We start from the raw sequence: 20015 nt of genomic DNA, 5'->3' as shown, positions 1-20015 counted from the left end.
GGCTCTCCTGTCATCCCTGGCCATTGACCAACCTTGCTAGGGCTGGTGGGAGTTGTAGTCCAGCAACATCTGGAGGGCCAAAGCTTTCACACCCTACCTTAGAGTGTGCACCCGACTGTTCTTTTGCAAGTACAGCTTCCATTCACGCTCCCCAACCTCTCCTGCAAATGCCCCCTAACAAGTAACATGTCTTGCATTGCTGTTGGGTCAACCTCCCAGGCTCCTAAACAATGCTGTTAAAATAATTGTGAGACAGAGCTATGTGATCAAATCTTTTATGGAAAAAAGAAATCCAATTCTCTTTCAGAATGTCAGCTATCAGACTTACCTAGTGCTCCTAAATTCTCCGTCTGGAAGATCTTCTGTAGTGGAGGGATGTAGATTACAGCCATCTGGCCCAAAATAGACCCCAGGACAGAATACAGGAACATGCGGTTTCGGAAAAGACCAATTTCCAATATCAGTTTTGTCTGGGGCAAATTAAAAAAAAATTAGGCCGGGGGATAGTGTTCCAACATTCCATGTTTCTCTTACATGAAGCCAGCCTGTCATTTTCAAAGCAATGTTTGGGCAAATTAGGATAATAGAGTCACAGAGTGTTGAAGGGACCTTGGAGGTCAAGTAGTCCAGCCCAATGCTCAGGGCAGGATCTGCAAATCAGGATGCTGTTGCTCAGATGGGGGGGAAACCTTTGCCCTCCAGATGTTGCTGGACTACAGTTCCCATCAGCCCCAGCAAGCATGGCCAATGGCCAGGAATAATGGGAGTTGCAGTTCATCAACATCTGTAGGGGCAAAGGTTCCCCACACCTGCTCTGGAGCCACAGCAAACAAATCTAATCCATCTTGTATGTGACACAGCTAGGATTATCACAGAATTCTGATGGAAACAGGAGCAGAAATTGTTGATATTCGCTTATTCGTCACATGTCCAGAATAGAAATCAACCCAGCGAGTATAATCGGCATTTGCTGCTGTTGTTTTGAGCCCACAAATGATAGGTAATTGGTTAATCCTCCACCTCATTTGCACAGCGTTCCCTTTACACTGAAAATGGCCTTTACAATGAAATGAAATGTGGTTCATTACATAAAATTCTGTACCAGCAGGCAGCGAGATGACTAACGTCATTTTGCCAAGAAGCCAAACTATAGTGGAACGGAAACAGTACTGCATGCCACAAACATAACTCAGAGCGGAAATCGATGCCCTCTTTCATCCCTAGTGACAGCCAGATATCTGAGGACAACTATCATTTGGTCGCCTGCCCAAAATCTTCTCTTTGCCAGGCTAAATATATTGAGGGGTCAACAATCTTTTGGGGCCCGTGTGTGCATTTGAGAACGGTCATGGGCACCAGGCAGATACACCACAACCTATTCTACACTGGGTACAATAGGATACTTCTTGCAAACCGAATTTCAGCGAGAGGAAAGCGCAGGTCCCAGACAATAGGTTAATCATGTGGTTGCTTTTCACATGCGTGATGTTACCTTTAAGAATAACAGTTGGAGGGAAGCATGGAATGAGGAGTTAACTGTTTCCACTGTGCTACAGTCCTGACAAATCCTGCCCCCCACGGCTGTATGTGTCTGGGAGGAACTCTGCCACATACACCAATAACAGCTTGCCTGTGAGGGGGGGGGGAATAGCAACTGGAAGGGGGGGATCACTTTTCAACAGGACTGTGGTGCCGGGAGAAGGGGTCAACCTCCACTCCCCATCACCTTACATCTGTTATTTTTAAAGGGGAAACCCCTCCAGACATATTAAATGCATTCACACGTTTAACACATATCATCTAGTTCTGTGCTTCCCAAACATTTCCCACCACCGACCACCTGAAGATTGCTGATGGTCTTGGAGGACCACTTAATGGTTTTCCTGTTTGTCGTAGGAATTGTAATGCACTGTGCTAGACGCTGTATGATCGTTAATTCTATTCTTATCGCTTCTTTCATTTCTGATGTCGTATCTTAGTACGTTTCAATTTGCATTCCATAGAATAAGAACTGAAAGAAGCAATAAAAATAGAATTACAAATATATATGAATACTGAATATGGACATTCTGTGGACCACCTGAAGGAAACTCACGGACCACTGGTCCATGGACCACAGTTTGGGAACCCCCTCCTAGCTTTTGACCTTATGCTGAATGTTTATGAAGTTATTCCCAGCTGGATAATCACATTAAGTCTCCTGCAGCACAACAACAAGAGAGCCTTGTGGCACCTTCAAGACTAACAAATTTATTATGGCAAAAGCGTTTGTGGATTCCCGTCTGCTTCACTGGATGCATGGAGTGTTATCTTCAGTTGCACGTATATATAGTTATGGGGGTGGGGGCAGCATAAACAGTGAGGCCAGGCAGAAAAGAAATGCAAAAAAGCACAGACATTATTTACAGTGGCTACTGACAGGAAACAAAGTCGTATTGGTAACACAGACATCCTGGCATTGATAAGCCTATTAACACAGTGTGGTGTGGTAAAAAGCCATGATGCCACTTCAGTGGGCAAGCGATAGTGCTGAACCTCTTGATGTGTTGCAATTATAAATCCATATACTTCATCAGCTGCATGAAATATGACACTTCCTGCTTCAGATGAAGTGGCCGTACTCTGCAAAAGCTTATGCTGCGATACAAGGATGGGGAATCTGTGGCCTTGCAGATGTTGCTGGACTCTCAACTCCCATCACCTCAGATGATTGACCATGTTAGCTGGGGCTGATGGGAACTGGAATCCAACCACACCTGGAGGGCATCAGATTCCCCCATCATAAATTTATGTTGTTAGTTTGAGATAAGTAGAGCACACTAAAGATGTTGTCTGTCTCTCAGAAAATAAAATGTGAGTACCCTTTACTAATATTTGAAGCATAAATTATTCTTTGCCAGCATCACACTCTGCAGGCTTCCTGACCAACACCTCTCTCACCTGGGAGCGACAGGTCAGGGCGTTGAAGAGGTCAAAGAACACAAAGCAAGTGAAAGTCATCGTTGTGGTCCGTGGTGTTATGCCACTTTCTGGAATCTGGAAACATAAGTGAGAAAACTGATTTGCAGAGAGGGAGGGAGGGAAGAGAGGGAGAGAGTCAGTGTTTGGAGAATGTGCAGTCACCTGTCCCATCTCACAATGAGCCTTTTGTTGGTAAAGTCACCATCTCCTTGAAATCTGGTCTCTCTTCTCTTTAGAGGAAAGTTTTCAAGCTCAGCACTGCCAAGGGGTATGCACATGGCTTAAATCTCCACCTGGTGATGGATGAGCTACAGGAACACTTATTCAAAGAGGCAAAAAAGGAGGAGTTTTCTGAAGCTCACTTTCACCCACTGCAGCATTATCATTTCATTGGTGGTGGTGGTGGGATTGCTATTGCCATATAAGGGCATAAGGCATTGATTGAAAGAGATAAACATAAGAACATATGAAGAGCCCTGCTGGATCCGTCCAAAGGCCTATCTAGAGCAGTGGGTGCAGTGGTTAGAGTGTTGGACTAGGACCTGAGAGATCAGGGTTCAAATCCCACTCAGCCATGAAGCTCACAGATGTCCTTGGGCTTATCACTGCCTCTCAGCCTAAACTTCCTCACAGCGTTGTTGTGGAGATTAAATTAAGAGGGAGAGAATCACTTACCCTACCTTGAGTTCCTTGAAGGAAAGGTGGGATATAACAACAACAACAACAATATTTTCCAGCATCCTGATCTCACAGTGGCCAACCAGATGCCTGTCTTGGGCAGCTTACAAACAGCAACTGGTATTCAGAAGCATATTGGCCCTAACAGTGGAGACAGAACGTAAGAAGAGCCTGTCTGCTTGGATCAGGCCAAAAGCCCATCTAGTCCAACGGCTGGTTCTCACCAGCTAGATACATACCAGAAGCCTGCAAGCAGGACCTGAATACAGCTGGGCTCTCCCTACTTATCAGTCTCAGCTACTGGCATTTGGAGGCATACTGCCTTTGATACAGAACGCACTGTAGCCATCCCAAGTAACAGCCACGGATAGCCTTAGCCTCCACGGATTTGTCTAATCCCCCTTTAAAGTAGGGGGTCTGGCGAAAGCCTTTTCTACTAGAAATACGTTTTATAAATGCCTCCTCTGTCGGAGGCAGTGTGCCTCCCAGTGCCAGTTGCTTGGGAGCACAAGTGGGGAAAGTGTTGTTGTACTCAGGTCCTGCTTACGGGCTTCCCATCTGGGCGTCTGATTGGCCACTGGGAGAACAGGATGCTGGACTAGGCGGGTCCTTGGTCTGATCCAGTAGCCAGGCTCTTCTCATGTTCCCATAGCTGGTTCAAAAGTTAGGCAAGATGGTGACCAGCGTTGGAGGTTAAACAAGAAGTCACCAACCTATTGAACCAATCCAGCAGTGTAGGCAGGTCTATTAGGGCGAGTGGTGCAGTGCCCCACCAACCCTAGCCTGCCTTCAGCCAGCCCCTACCCGCCTGACTTTTCTCTTACAACCAGTCAGGGTGCACCACCGCCTTCCATTGGCTCCGCCTCTTCCTGTCATTGGCTCTGGCTCCACCTACTGTTGTTTTCCCTGCCTTCCACCCTACCAGTCCCAATGGGCTTTAATCACCATGGCAAACCAGCTATTTCCTCGTTACTGTCTTGGCTTGTTTGAACCACAGAGGCAAGTCATGAAAGTGGCCCATTCAGTTCTTTGGGAAAAAACATTTTGGTATCAATGAACAATCAGAAGGAGCAACACCACCACCACCAAGGACTAGTTAAAAATAGTTCTGGAGTGCCCCGTCCTCTTTCTTACTTCTTTCCAAAAGACAAACATGGTTCCACTGATGATAACGGTGGCCGACAGGAAGATCTTCAGAATCAGGGACCTGCTGAGAATCATGTCTGTGATGCTCCTTGGAGGTTGCTTGATGGCATCTTTGTCCACCGGTTCGACACCCAAACTGTTTACCAGTCCCCGAAAAAAAAAGCACATGAGACACATTGTTTTATTGGCACAGATTTATTAGCCATTTGCCTTTGCTATGAAGACCAGCATGGGTGACATGCACAAGGAAATCACATTCTAATGTGTTCAGTGTATGGGTCAGCACCACCAATGTTTTCCTTCCAAACCCCACATTCTGCGGCCATCTACTGCCAGCCCGAACAGTCAGCTGATCCCCAAAGACCAATCCTCATCCATCAAGTCAAAGTTCCCACCTCAGGACTTGTCTCAAGTGCAACAACATTTCCTAAGCTCCAGCATCCTTTCCCTGATTGGACCCAAACTGCTGACTGGTCCCAAGAACAACAGAAGAGCCTGCTGGATCAGGCCAATGGCCCATCTAGACCAGCATCCTGTTCTCACAGCGGCCAACCAATGGGAAGCACACATGCAGGATCTGAGGGCCACAGCATTATCCCCTCCTGCAGTTTCCAGCAACTGGTGTTCAGAAGCATACTGCCTCCAACAGAGGAGGCAGAACATAGCCATCAGAGGTAGTAGTGGAGGTAGTGGCCCTACCATCACAGCTCCAAAGCTGGTTGGTCCAGGGTGTCAAAGGAGCCATCAGAGAGGGAGCCGCTGACATTGGATCTCCCTCTCTTGATGTCAGAGCCAATTGTGAACCTGAAGTGGTAAATCAGCTCTGTGCTATGGCCCTTGACATGCCCTCCCCAAAACCATAGTACTACACCCCTAAATATTTTAGAAAATAATTGGAAATGATTCAAGTGTGAATCTTCTCCCTGCCCATCTTCCTGTATCCTCACCTTTGAGCCGGGGGCCCATCCATTATAATATTGATCCATAAGATCTGCATAGCATTGAGGGGATTTGGCAAATTGAAAACTGTCGACAGAGCAATCAAGCTCAGCGCCGAGATGCTCCTGCCGGGAACACAATGAGGGACAATGTTAAATCTTCATGGATACTCTGCGGCGCCAAGGCTGGTTCATTCTTACGGGTTAAGCCAATAATGACTTACGTGCTGAGCTGAAACCGAACAAAATTTTTAATGTTGTAAAATATCCCTTTCCCCTCCTCGATTGCATTCCTGTTGGAAAAGAAGGAACAGTGTGTAAATAAATATTCATGGGACACCCAAGATTTGGGTGCCTCTGTATGTGCAGGATAACCAGTGGTGTAGTGGAGCAAGAGTGGGCAGTGGTAAAGCGACACCACTTATTTCAGAGTAGGAACAATGATGTCATTTCCTGGGCCACCATTTGTCAATCTCCTGCATACCAAATAAATACAGGTCAGGAGCAGGTTACTTGAGAGACCACCTTTTCCCTTATATACCCAATAGGTCACTGTGCGGCAGAGTTTCTCCAAAGGTTTCAAAGAGATCAGAAGGTCTCTCCGTAGTGGTGAGGGAAGCATCTGTTAATTTAAGTTCACTCATTCTCTCATTTTTCCAATGGTAAATTCAGTCCACATCTCTGCAGCATTTTAGTGTGAACTTCTAGTAAGCACATTTTTGTATTCAGTTAATCAACAACAATTTTGTTGTTGTTGTATTCAGTTTTGACTAATGTACACATTCTTGCCAGCAGTTTTTCCTGATATAATGCATTTTTGCATATATATTTTTCACTAATATGTTCATTTTTATGAACCCTTTCCCCTAATGTGTGCATTTTTGTAAGCATTGTTTGACTGGGGAGCTGCACTGCAAAAATCAGACAAGTGCAAAGTTCAAAGGATGGCTCCGTTTTGATTCTCATATTGTTTCAGAAAGTGTGGATTTGATAGATTCAGCTTTGTTTGTGAACAGAATCAAATTTTTCACCCATTCCTACTTCACGGTAACATGGAACAGGGCTTTCAGTGTGGTGGCCCCTGTTCTGCAGAACAGGATTCCTCGTGAGAAACGACAGGCGCTCAGCATTTGCAATTCCTGGAAACAACTGAAGACATTTTTGATCTGACAGTTTTTCCCAGCTAGATGAATGGCCTGAGACGTCTACTTTGTAATGTTTTCCAGTTCATTTGCTGCATTACGCACTTTCCCTTAAGACAGATATGTGGAAGGCAAATAACAATAACAACAACAATCATATTGTTATAGGATTTGAGGGTTGGGATGGATGATGTCTGCTCCTTGGAGGTGTGGGTACAAATCCCACTGCTACCACCAGTGTTCGCATGCACCCCAATCGCTGAGCAGTGAGTGACTTCTAGTGGTTCCAGTGCTTATCTATTTTTCAGTTTCCTTGGAATGGTCAGCGGAAACTATGGTGTCTTTAGGATATATGATTTTATTTACACATATATACAACCGAAGCATAAGATGGAAGGGCTCACAGCATTTGCGCTCCAACAGATCTTGCTTTCCCATTAGGCTTCCAGGGAGGTGCCCCAAAGCGATTCAGCCTCTCTATGTCTTTCCATCTCCCAGCTTCACATCATACTAAATGCACATAGGCTATCTCTTGGTCCCAGGATGATGGGGCGGGGGGCGGGCTACCCTTCTTGGAAGAGAACCATCAGCCAGTTGTTCCTATGGCAACACATCTCCTTTTGACCAAGTCCTTAGACATGTTAAATTGGGTACTTCAGGTCCATCTTGGAGAGGTCCCACAGACATCATTCATCCCAACCTCCCAATCCTATAGCAATAACAACAACACTCTTCTCAGACATAGCAGTTGCTAAAATCCACAGGAGGGGAGAGTGCTTTTGCACTCATGTCCTGCTTGAGGCTTCCCATGGGCACCTGGTTGGCCACTGCCAGAACAGGATGCTGGACTAGACAGGCCATTGGCCTGATCCAGCAGGCTCTTCTGATGGTCTTATGAGAGAAACTCACCAAATAACATAAAGCAGCAGTGAGTGTGGGGATAGCACTGGTGTTATCCAAAGGTTATCCAAAGCCACCCTTCCAACACTGCCATAGCTTGGATGGAGCTGGGGCAAGACAGGGCAGTGACAAGGTTGGGGCTGCGAGGACAGTGCTCCCATCTGTACCTCTGCACAGCCCTGACCTTGCCATCACCCTTCCTCTCCCCAGCCTGATCCAGCTAAGCTACAGCAGTACTGGTGTCAGGAGGGAGGCTACTTTAGTTGTGTGCTTTATATAATATGTTGTTGTGCTGGTTTGGGGTTTTTATGCTGGTCTCTTATGTTTATTGTTCACATTTTAGTCTCTTATTCATACAAGGTAAATTCTCCACATTTATTTTATCAGGCAACTTGTAAGCATAGTAAATAAATAAATCTGTTTCCTCCGCTGCAATGAATGGAGAAGAAAGAGCAAGATCAGAGCTGCAAACCTAGGCTGGGATAGTGCAATTCGCTCTCACAGAAGGCAGTGACGGCCACCAACTTGGATGGTTTAAAAGGGGGTTATACTAAATGCACATGGGCTATCTCTTCAGGAAAGAGGATAAGTCTATCATTGGCTACTAGCCACATTGGTATGTCCTTCCTCCATGGCCGAAGACAGTACGCTTCTGAATACCAGATGCTGGGAACTGCAAGAGGGGAGAGTGCTTGCATGCTTCCCATAGGCACCTGGTTGGCTGATGTGAGAACAGGATGCTGGACTAGATGAGCCACTGGCCTGATCCAGCAGGGCTCTTATTATGTTCTTATGAATATGTCCAATGTATATCGTAAGAGCTACCTACATGATAGTTGAGAAGTCGTCATCCACAAGGATCATGTTTGCAGCCTCCTTGCTGACATCTGTGCCTGCCCGTCCCATTGCAACCCCAATATCAGCAGATTTCAGAGCCACTGCATCATTCACCCCATCTCCGGTCATCCCCACAATGGCGCCAGTCTGTTGCAAAGCCTGTAGAAGTGACCAATGAATACACACGTCAGCACCCATCCAACTGAGAGTCCTCTTGCAGACATAAACTTGGCATCTGAAAAATGAGTAGATCTGGTACAGATATCTTATTTTTAGGAATATAAAATATAAACACAATTTGGAGATATTCAGCATTCAGTATTTGGGCTTTCAACAGCAGCGAGAATTAACAATTCCAGCTGAAATGATAAATGGGGGTTGTGATTGGTCAAGAAAGAAGCTCTTATTCGCTATTATTATGCTCATGCAATCAGCTTTAAGGATGCATCTTCATTCAAACGTTATTAGAAGGCTCAAAAAGCAATCAATGATATGAACAAGAAGCATTTTTATGTTGCCTTTAACAGTTCCAACCTAGCCAATCAGGACACACATATCTTTATGTTGCCTGTAATAGTCCCAGACCAGCCAATCAGGGCATTTACACAGGCTTACTTAAATGAAGAAATGCCTGCCTCTGATTACCACTTCCATGATCATTACACCACCCAACCGAAGTGGCAAATCACCCAATTGTCAAAGATCATAGCAGGTGGAAAGCTGCTGTGCTTGCTAGCCAACGTGTGAATGCCAACCAACGGAAGCAGCAGCCATCAAAACAGAAAGGCAGACAGGGCTCATTTCTACTCTTTGTGAGGCAAAGAGCAAAGAAAAGGTGAAAGAAAAGGAAAAGTTCACAATAGTTCCAGTACACCTTGAGTGCATTCTCCACTAGCAACCCTTTGCTAGATTCACTGCCTATGGCAGCCTTCTCTCCGTTCTTCAGATGTTGCTGGACTACATCTCCCATGTCCCCCAGCCAACATGGCTCATGGTCAGGGCTGATGAGAGATGGAGTCCAAAGCCTTTGGACTGGCACTAGATTGTGAGAATCCTGGCCTAGGCCAATGGATCAAGAAACTGGACTTTTCTAGGCTGTTATTGCTTGAAGATGTAGCTCTGTGCACTGGAAGGGAGACACACCTTGACTTGGAATAGCTCCTTGAATTCTTCTCTATTGAAATTGCTCTTCTTTCTCCTATTCCCTTATGTACGGCAAAGGACTAGCAGAGGATGGTTCCCAGAGTGAGTTGCAGGAAAAGAGGAGCGACAGAAGGAAAATGTGATTTGAACAGCAGTATGATTTACAGCAAGTCGGCTATTTGGTAGCAAAGTAGTGACCCCGGTGGTGTAGGAATCAGGTCTAGGACAGGCTAGTTTGGGGTCAGCAGATACCTTTATGATTTTAAGTTTGTGTTTTGGACTTGTTCGGAAGAAGATGGAAACCTGGATGACAAGGAGAGAGAAAAGCAGATCTATGTGAGACGGCTTGCGTTTTAAGAACCAGCACACGCCCCTTGTGTTTTGGAACCCCTTCACAGCGCCATTACACTTTGGACGGTGGATGATAGCGCCGACTCGGTGATGTTCTCCAGTTCCTCCCCAGACATGGCTTTCATTCTCCCATTGCGGAGGCCGATGTTCTGTCCTTCAAAGGAAAGCGGGGGGGGGGGAGAAAATGAACAGCAGAGGGTCAGCATGATGTTCAGTGCAAGACAATAAATTGAGTGCCAACATAAAAAGAACGTAAGACGTGTGCCCTGCCAGATCAGGCCAAAGGCCCATCTAGTCCAGCATCCTGTTCTCACACTGGCCTTTGGGAAGTCCACAAGCGGGACCTGACCAGGGTTGTAGTTGTATGGGGTCGTGGGGAGTTGTAGGCCCATTACTTTTTTGGGAGCAGGGTCCCAGCTGGGTCCCTAATCAGCATGAAAAGGGAGCATGTTAGCCACTGAGAAGAGTCCTTGTCCTTTTATGCTGATTGGAGCCAATCAGAGTGAAAGGAGGTGAGTCAGCCACTGAGAAGACTCTTCTCAGTAGCTAACACAAGCATCTCCTTTCATGCTGATTGGCTCCTAGGGACGCTTGCTGTAGTGGAGTGTGGACTTGTGAGATGACAGGGAGAGCAAGGGAGATGAACAAAAGTGGAAAATGTGGCATGGCTTGACTATCATGAACGGCCCCACACTTCTGAATTTGCCACTACACAACTGGACCTGACTGCAACTGCACTCTCTCCCCACCTGTGATTCCCAGCAACTGGTATTCAGTAGCATACGGCCTCTGACAGCGGAGGTACAACATAGCCATTGTGGCTAGTAGTGAAAGATAGCCTTATCCTCCATGAATGTATCCAATGCTCTTTTGAGGCCATTCATGTTGGTGGCCATCACCACATCTTGTGTGCTAGTGTTATGCGAGAGGGAGAAAAACTATCCACTTTCTCCTCTTCATGCATAATTTTATGCACCTCTAGCAGGTCCCCCACCACATGTCTTTTCTCTAAACTAAAAAGTCTCACATGTTGTAACAAGGTGGCAGGCAATGTGGTTTATCTTGCTCACCAATGGCGAGGGCAGTTTCCAAGGCATCTCCGGTTATCATTTTCACGGAAACACCCGACTCGGTGAGGACTTGAACAGCTTCCTTCACTCCATGCCTTGGGGGGTCAATGATTCCAATGAGACCTAAAAATGTCAGTCTGCCAAGCTCTAGACCAGAAGCCAGGGCAAGTACTGGGAAGAGAAGGGCAGAGAAAGTGACAACGGACCAGGTTATTTCATGAAAGGGAGAAGGCCGTAGCTCAGTGGCAGAACATCTGCTTTGCATGCAGAAGGTTGCAGGTTCAATCCCCAGCATCTGCAGGTAGGACTGGGAGAGACCCCTCCCAGTCTGAGACCTTGGAGAGCTGCTGCCAGTCAGAGTAGGCAATACTGAACTAGATCGACCAATGGTCTGACTCAGTTCCTAGATTGTTTAGTACAGGGTTTGCCAACATGATGCCCTCCAGATGTTGTTGGACTCCAGCTCCCATCAGACAGCCAGAACGGCCAATGGTCAGGGATGATAAGAACATAAGAGGACCCTGCTGGACCAGGCCAATGGTCCACCTGGACCAGCATCCTGTTCTCATAGTGGCCAACCAGATGCCTCTGGGAACCCCGCAAGCAGGACCCGAGCACAACAGCACTCTGCCCTCCTGCGATTTCCAGCAACTGGTATTCAGAAGCATGTTGCCTCTGACTGCAAATGATGCGAGGTGTGGGCCAACAACATCTGGAAGGCATCTTATGGGCTAGTCCTGAGCTAAAAGAATCCAAGCATGAAAATGCACAGGGACCCCAAGTGCTTGGTTCAGATGATGCTATTTCTCCCACTCTTATAAGCCGAGACAAGAGTGGGATGTTCCCCAGATATTTTGGGAATGGGCAGAAGCCACACCTGTGCATAAGGAAGGGGGAGAGAGTGTAGTGGTTTGGGGTCTAGCAGGCTGGGAAAGGGCTATTGTTCAGTAGAACTGTCCATGCTTTGCATGCAAAATAGTTCAATACCTGGCATATCCGGATACAGCTGGGAATATCCCCTGCACGAAACCCCAAAGAACCATTCCTAATCAATGTCTGTTTTGCCAAAGTTTTTTTCCCCCTTCCCTGAGGCAAGCAAGTTTGGGATCTGAATGACCATGAAACACACTTGTGAAGAAGGAAAATGTAGTCCTTTATTGAACCAAAGCTGTTGGTTTGCAGGCAGAAGCTTAAAGCAACTAATGATGAGCACAGAGCTTATCTTATGTTCTCCTTTTCCTTGCCGGAAACCCCAAACAGCAGGACAGATCCCTTATGGCCCTGTTTAGATTTACACCACACAGCTCTTTCCCTGCAGGCTGGTGCTGAGGCTTATCTGCCCAGATAAAGGGTCCTTTATTTATACCCAAAAGACCCTCTGGGAGGGAGCACAGATCACATCTATACCTGTGGAATTTTTATCTTTCCCAGGGGTTAATGTCTTTAGAACTCATACTTCTGACGTTTATTTCATAGTGACTTGGAGCTGTTCTCGCCAGAGCTGAGAATGCAGCTGGGAGGACTTTCCCCTCCCCCTCAGTGTGTGAAAGCCTTCTTTCTCTTGCTTGTTTTGATTAATTAAACATTCTTTCTCAGTCTCTGTCCTAGGCAGAGTAAAAAGCTTCAGGCAGCCTGAAAATTTGAGCTCACTGTTCTTAAACAGAGCTTTTCAGACTGCAGTACTAAGCAAGCAGTTTGCAAAAACAATAAGCACCCCATAAATCAGGGGTATTAGACAAGAATTATGGGATGGGGGAATGGGACATGCCACACTAAGCTCCTCGGTTGTGCATCTAGATGTCTTCTGCTTTTTTGGCTCTACAATGTCAGCAATACTGAGCTAGATGGATCAAGCATTAGGCTGCTTCCTCTGTTCTGCAACATCCAGATGTCTGGTGAGGGAGTGCAATGCAGAGGAACAAGCTGGGCAGTTTGCAGCTCTGTTGCCCAATTTGTTAACTCACACAGGACTCGAGCATGCAGGCCCAGCATCAGCGGGCAGCCAGGCTGGGCCCTGGCTCAGGGCCCCTGCAGCCCAGAGGGACCCCTGAGGGGCCCCTCTTTAGGGTGGGAGTGTGGCACTCCCACTAAGCAACCAGACTCTGCTGCGGATTGCAGAGAGGAGCTCCCAGGCACACATGCACACAAACCCCATGCAGGCAGCGGGGGCTTCAATAAGACAGCCCGCCCCACCCACCTGTTGCGTTAGCATGTTAATGCACATGCCTGCCATCACCCAAGATGGCAGTGGGGGTGTCCCTAAGCAGCTGATGCCTCTGCTGCCATTTTGTTGATGTCAGGCGGTCATTCACAGCGCGCACACTGACGTGAGAGGAAAGTGGGCAGAAGGTCCTATTTAAGCTCTGCACTGCCTATATCAGGAGGGGGTGCTGAGCTGTACAGTGCTGTGGGCCTGCGGCAGGCTGGTGCCCAAGGGACCGGTCATGCCTGGCGCCTGCCCTGCAAACATGGATAGGGGTGTAATGAATTGCAGCCATCAACTGACCCCGTAGGCCGAGTGATCCCATGTGCTTCTCTTCCTGAACATAGACAGCCTTCTGTTGTGGTGTCAGTGGAAGGGAGATGCCACCGCTGTTAAACATAGTGCAATGCTGCATCACCTCTTCAAAGGCCCCCTTCATAAAGTAGACTTCTTCCTGCTCCTGTGAAAGAAGAAAATGAACAATTGGGAAAGGGCCATAGCTGAGTGGTAGAGCATCTCCTTTGCAGGCAGAAGGGCCCAGCTTCAGTACCCAGCATCTCCAGGTAGGGGCTGGAGATACTGCTTTCTGAAACCCTGAAATCGGCAATATTGAGCTCGACAGACCAATGATCTGACTCAGTATTGTTGGGATTAAAGCACCAATTCATGTTACTTGTGACCTGAAGCAGTGGGGGAAAAAAGACATAAAGGCAATCTATTCTTCCCTGTGCTGATTCCTCCTCTAAAGTATATGTTGCTTTTGCAGGCTTTGCTCCTCCCCTTCCTCCCTTCTCGTCCTGTCTTTGTTCTCAGTGAGTGAGTAATGGCCCCCTGAGTGCAGGCTGCATGGCTGACTTTACTTCTTTTTAGTAATAAACTTTGTTTCTTTATTCTTTCAATGACCAGTCTTAACAGACCAGTTATTTCTGCACTCCGCTGCACTACACACACACACACACACACACACACACACACACACACACACACACACACACAGACAGAGACAGAGACAGAGACTCTAACAAGCATAAGGTAGCTTCCTATGTTCCTAAAAGCAAATACTTGAAGAGCTGTTGCATAGAATATAGCAAAAACTTGTTCATCACTGCCCGGAGGGCAGAACTATATCTAAATGGACTTAAGTTACAGGAGGGTAGATCTTGATTGCCTGGGAATGGGCCCAGGTTCGAATTCCCATTTAGACTCATGAAACTCTTAAGGTAACCTTGGAACAGGCACTTCATTTCCCTTACTCTAATCTACCTCACAAGAGTGTTGTGAGGATAAACCCAGGGTGGGGGTGAGTGAGTTTCTTGGAGGAAGGGTAGGATAAAAATGTAATATGAGCATCTTTAATCAGAAAATTGATTCCAACAGTGAATATTCTTTTTTTAACATTGTTTGTTGTATAGATAACAATAATAAAGTTGCATTCATGTACCTGATCTTTCAGAGAGCATTTGACTGCCATCCATTTCTGCTCTGAGCTAAATGGAATCTCCTTCTTCCTTATGTAAATGTCTTTTATATCACTCAGTTCCATCTAAAAAGCAAAGAAGAAAGAGAGGGGCAGGATTTTAGCGCATAATAATTCTATACATACATGAGTGGTAGAGCTTTAAAGGAACACAGCAACCTTTTAATTTGAAATCGGACAGATTTCATATGCTGAACTTGAACAATTAAATGCTTGTTGAACATCTCCCCATTTGGGGAGAGGGCGGAAGCCAGCTCAGTGTCAGAGCAACTGCTTTGCATGCAGAAGGTCCCAGCTTCAATCCCTCGTGTTTCCAGGTAGAGCTGGGAATGCCCCCTGCCTGAAACCATGCACAGCTGCTGCCAGTCAGTGCAGACAGTACTGAACTAGATGGACCCAATGATCTGACCCGATGGTCCCTGCATTCCTGTGCTTTTGAAGGGCGACTCAGGCAATCTTTAAATATAGTTGCACCCTCCCTGTTCCCCGCATGGCTAGGAGTTCTCAAGACATCATTACCAGGTCTTTGGTTTCCTTTTCAAGGAGGCATCCTAGGAAACTTACAGTGACTTTGTAACATTTGCTTTGTTACAAGTGAACGAGTAGGAAAGGGATGGTGACCCCTTGGCCCTCCATGATGGCTGTGCTCTGTCTCCACTGTTAAAGGCATTAATGCCTCTGAATGACAGTTGCTGGGAATTGCAAGTGAGGAGAGCGCTGTTGCACCCAGGTCCTGCTTGCGGCTTCCCACTGGGGCATCTGGTTGGCCACTGTGAGAACAGGATCCAGGATTAGATTTATTTATTTAGTTATCCTTACACTTATATCCCACCTGTCCTCCAAGGAGCTCAAGGTGGGGTGCACTGTTCTCTCTCTCCATTTTTTCCTCACAACAGCCCTGTGAGGTAGGTTAGGCTGAGAGACTGTGAATGGCCTAATGTCACCCAGCGAGCTTCATGGCTGAGTGGAGATTTGAACCCTGGTCTCCTGGTCCTAGTCCACCACTCTAACCACTGCCCCACACTGGCTACTGGCCTGTCCAGCAGGGCTGTTCTGATGTTCTTATGTCCTAAATCCCATCAGCCCCACGTAACATGGGCCACAGGAAGGGAATATGAGGCTCTGACAGTGGAAATGACTTAGAAGTGGTTTAAGTCTGTTATACCGTTTTGGAGCCACTGAGATCCACGTTTAAACATTATGGAAGGAACATTTTTAAAATGAGCATCTGTTGAAGATTATCTGGGGCCGGAATGGGGAACCTACGGCCCTCCAGATATTGTTGGACTACAACTTCCATCATTGCCAATTATTGGCCGGGCAGAAAGGCCACAAGTTCCCCATCCCTGAAGTAGAGCAGAAATGGGAGAAACAACAGGCCCTTGTAAGGCAGCAGATCTGCTAGGCCAGGGTTCTTCAGCCTTGGGTTTATTTATTTATTTATTGCACTTGTATACCGCCCCATAGCCGAAGCTCTCTGGGCGGTTTACAACAATCAAAAACATTAAAACAAATATACAATTTAAAACACATATTTTAAAAACAATTTAAAACACAATTTAAAAATTTAAAACAATATAAAAACAATTTAAAACACATGCTAAAATGCCTGGGAGAAGAGGAAAGTCTTGACCTGGCGCCAAAAAGATAACAGTGTTGGCGCCAGGCGCACCTCGTCAAAGATATCATTCCATAATTTGGGGGCCACCACTGAGAAGGCCCTCTCCCTTGTTGCCACCCTCCCAGCTTCCCTTGGAGTAGGCACCCGGAGGAGGGCTTTTGATCTTGAACGTAGTGTACGGGTGGGTTCATATCGGGAGAGGCGTTCCATCATTGTGGTCCCAAGCCGTGTAAGGCTTTATAGGTCAAAACCAGCACCTTGAATTGAGCTCGGAAACATGCAGGCAGTCAATGCAAGCAGGCCAGAATAGGTTTTATATGTTCGGACCGTCTGGTCCATGTTACCAATCTGGTTCCCAGATGTTATTGGACCACAAGTCCCATCAACCTTGACCAGTGGCTAAGCTGACTGGGAATGCTGAGAGTTGTAGGCCAACAACATCTGGGGACCCAGGTTGGAGAGCAGGGTGCTAGGCCACAACTGATCCTCGGGGAGAAGCCCTGCTCCCTTAAGTTCCCTTTTAAGCCATCATTCAATTCTCAACTCTCTGCCTTTGTTTGTGTCTCTTCGAAATGGGCTTCTGCTAGGAGGAAGGGCAGGATATCAATCAATCAATCAACCAACCAATCAATCAACCTATCAATCAATCAATCAATCAATCAATCGCAAACTGGGTATTTCTTCATGCACACACATCAGCTGGAGGGTTGGGTGTCAATATTCCCCAGCAACGGCACCAGAAAAAAAAATCTGGGGGGCACAGAAGAGGCAAAATATATTTCTAGGAGGGTGAAACATACTAGGTGGGGGATGAGCTCCTTGTTTGGGGGGGGACCCTTGCCCCCTTGCTCGCTTCTTTGGCGCCACCCGATAGTCTCTCAACCCAATGCAGGGGGTTGATGTTTTTCAGCCCAAGGGCTGCACTCCCTTAGGGACAACCTTCAGGGAAGTGCTATATGCCAGTGGTGGCCGGAGCCAGAGGCAAAAGTAGGCAGAGCGGATTCAACTCTTACCTTTGTACAGTAGGCTATACGCCAGTCATGCAAAAGTAAGGAGGTTTCTATGCATCCCCCCCTCCCCAAATCTCTCTATCCTCTTAGGCAAGCAAGAGGGTTATCACAGTTCAATAACACATTCCAGGCAGGCAAAAGGGTGTGGAGCAAGGCTGGTGAGAGGTCTGGCTAAGGGAGGGGTAGCAGCCTGGGCAGAGTCCCAAGGGTCAGATGGAGAGGCCTAGAGGGCCACATTCCACCACCACCACCCAATATGAGGCTCCCCAGTCCCGCTCTAATCTCTCTCCTTCAAAGCACACAATTGGGAGACCATCTCCTAACCCATTGATGGAACTTTCAGCTGAAGTCCCAGGCTATCGTTAATCACTCCGCTGCTTAACAAAGGAATTTTCACCCAGCATCCCTAACAACATTAACTTGCCGAATTCAAGACCTATGAGAGAAGATTAAGAAAAAACACTTTTATGATACGACACAGTCCAAGGGACCAAAAAATAATCATCTCCACTAGGCATGTTTACCTGTGGACAAATCTAAATGAGTTTTTGGACCTCCAAGATCCCCAGGTCAGCTTGATCTCTGGATGCCTTTAATTTAAAATACACAGATAACCATAATTCTGGTTTAATTCTGCTACTGATAAAATTACCAGATCAGTTGGTCACTAAATTCACTCCCATTTTTGGCAATCTTTATAAGGCAAGCTGTTTTGTTTGTTTTTATAGAAATTAAACAGAGCCAATAAAATCTAAATCTAACAGGTGTGGCTCTTGCAACAACCGTCCTACCTTCATGGCGAGGGCTATCAAGGCCCCTTCAGTTGGCTGTCCCATTACAGTCGTCTTCCTGATGATTGCATTATTGGCAACACAGCCAGCCTGAAAGAGATTCATTTACTCATGTCATTTGCAGGGGAAGTGAAAAAGGAATAAACAAATAGCTGTCTGTTAAGACCAGCGACTGCTTGCTTGAAGGCAAGGATGAGCTCAAGGTCCATAGTGGCAGTTTGGGCCAGGTGTCGCCTCATTCAAAAGCCTTTTGCAAGTGATCAGGTTAGACCTTTGGAAAGAGTGACCTGTCCCTCCTCCATCAGCACGCGGAGGGTGGGGAGGAACAGGGAGGGAGGGAAAGAGGATGTATCTCAGAGAGAGAGAGAGAGAGAGAGAGAGAGAGAGAGAGTGAGAGAGAAGGGTGTCAGAGACGGGGAGTCAGAAAGGGAGACAGACAGACTGAAAGGAGGCAGAAAGAGAGAGAAGGTAGCAAAGACAGAGAAAAGGGGTGCCTTCATCCACTGACCCCCACCCACTATTAACATGTACCTCCTCCTCACAGATTACCCCCAAGGGACTATTGCTCTCAACAGTCAAAAGGTGGCCCGCCCCCGTTCTAGGTCAACATCAGAGGTTTTACCATGTCTACTATTTTAATGCATCAGATCAACACTGCTCCTTCTTTGAAATAATTATTTCAATAATAACAACATGCAATAACTTACCTCCACTAATTTTCCCACAGAGATATTTGAAAATTCTTTGATGACTTCTCTGGAGGGTAAGAGGCAGACGTTTCCTTCTCCATTATAGCCAACCCCAGTCACCTAGGAGGAGATAAATCCAGAAGAGCCAACCATAAAAGATCCCACTGTGCAGCCACAAGCTGACATTATTTACATTGCAAAGACAAGGAAACTTTTAAGAGACGCCAATCTCTTATGAAGGAGTGCTGGCAGAAATCTTGCTAGTTTGCAGTGAATGGGCAAAGTGAATTTGTAGCCCAGATGGATATGAAAGTTAATGATTTATGGGTGGCAGCAAGGGAGGGGGCATTTTTTGGTTGTGGCCTCCCCATCTATGGAATGCTGTCCCCAGCAAGGTCTGTCTGGTGCTGACATTAATATCCTTTTGGTGCCAGGTTAAGATATTTCCCATTTGAGGGAATATGGATATGATACTTGCTCTTTCTGTGTTATATCTTTTTTGGTGTGTGTGTAAGTTTTATTATTAAACTTGATCCTTGTTTTTAATCGTGTACGTAAGTTGCCTAGAGAAGTTCTGAATCAAGTGACAAATAAATTGAATTATTATTGTTATTATTATTAATTAGATTATTTATATACTGTTTATATGCCAAAATGTCTTCTAAGCGGTTTACAAGCAGGAAGACAAATATAAAACCTAAACATAATAAAAATAACACAATAAAACAATTCCATCTGAATGTTAATAACCTATTTAAAATATACAATGTTGTTGTTATGTGCCTTCAAGTCGATTTCAACTTATGGTGATCCTATGAATCAGCGACCTCCAAGAGCATCTGTCATGAACCACCCTGTTCAGATCATGTAAGTTCAGGTCTGTGGCTTCCTTTATGGAATCAATCCATCTCTTATTTGGCCTTCCTCTTTTTCTACTCCCTTCTGTTTTTCCCAGCATTATTGTCTTTTCTAGTGAATCATGTCTTCTCTCATTATGTCTCCAAAGTATGATAACCTCAGCTTCATCATAAAACCAATTAAAAAGCATAACAATTAAA

The 20015-nt window shown here is 46.2% G+C and overlaps 1 protein-coding gene across 1 annotated transcript in view; it reads right to left on the bottom strand.

The window, feature by feature from the left end:
* The window catches only part of ATP2C2 (ATPase secretory pathway Ca2+ transporting 2), a 53667-nt gene that overhangs the window by 595 nt on the left and 33057 nt on the right, over positions 1 to 20015 (bottom strand). The window contains exons 14-26 of the mRNA XM_061594687.1: positions 18976 to 19077; positions 18269 to 18358; positions 14811 to 14912; positions 13673 to 13829; positions 11167 to 11337; positions 10153 to 10250; positions 9998 to 10048; positions 8595 to 8761; positions 5948 to 6016; positions 5733 to 5849; positions 4774 to 4921; positions 2941 to 3036; positions 329 to 470 (exon numbers count right to left, since the gene is read on the bottom strand). Of these exons, the coding sequence (XP_061450671.1) occupies positions 329 to 470; positions 2941 to 3036; positions 4774 to 4921; positions 5733 to 5849; positions 5948 to 6016; positions 8595 to 8761; positions 9998 to 10048; positions 10153 to 10250; positions 11167 to 11337; positions 13673 to 13829; positions 14811 to 14912; positions 18269 to 18358; positions 18976 to 19077 (1510 nt within the window). The remainder of the gene's footprint in view (positions 1 to 328; positions 471 to 2940; positions 3037 to 4773; positions 4922 to 5732; positions 5850 to 5947; positions 6017 to 8594; positions 8762 to 9997; positions 10049 to 10152; positions 10251 to 11166; positions 11338 to 13672; positions 13830 to 14810; positions 14913 to 18268; positions 18359 to 18975; positions 19078 to 20015) is intronic.

The sequence above is a fragment of the Rhineura floridana genome, chromosome 13 (assembly GCF_030035675.1).
Source record: "Rhineura floridana isolate rRhiFlo1 chromosome 13, rRhiFlo1.hap2, whole genome shotgun sequence".
NCBI lineage: Eukaryota > Metazoa > Chordata > Lepidosauria > Squamata > Rhineuridae > Rhineura > Rhineura floridana.
The sequence above is the reverse complement of the archived record's forward strand: the minus strand, read 5'-3'. Positions and strand labels throughout refer to the sequence as shown.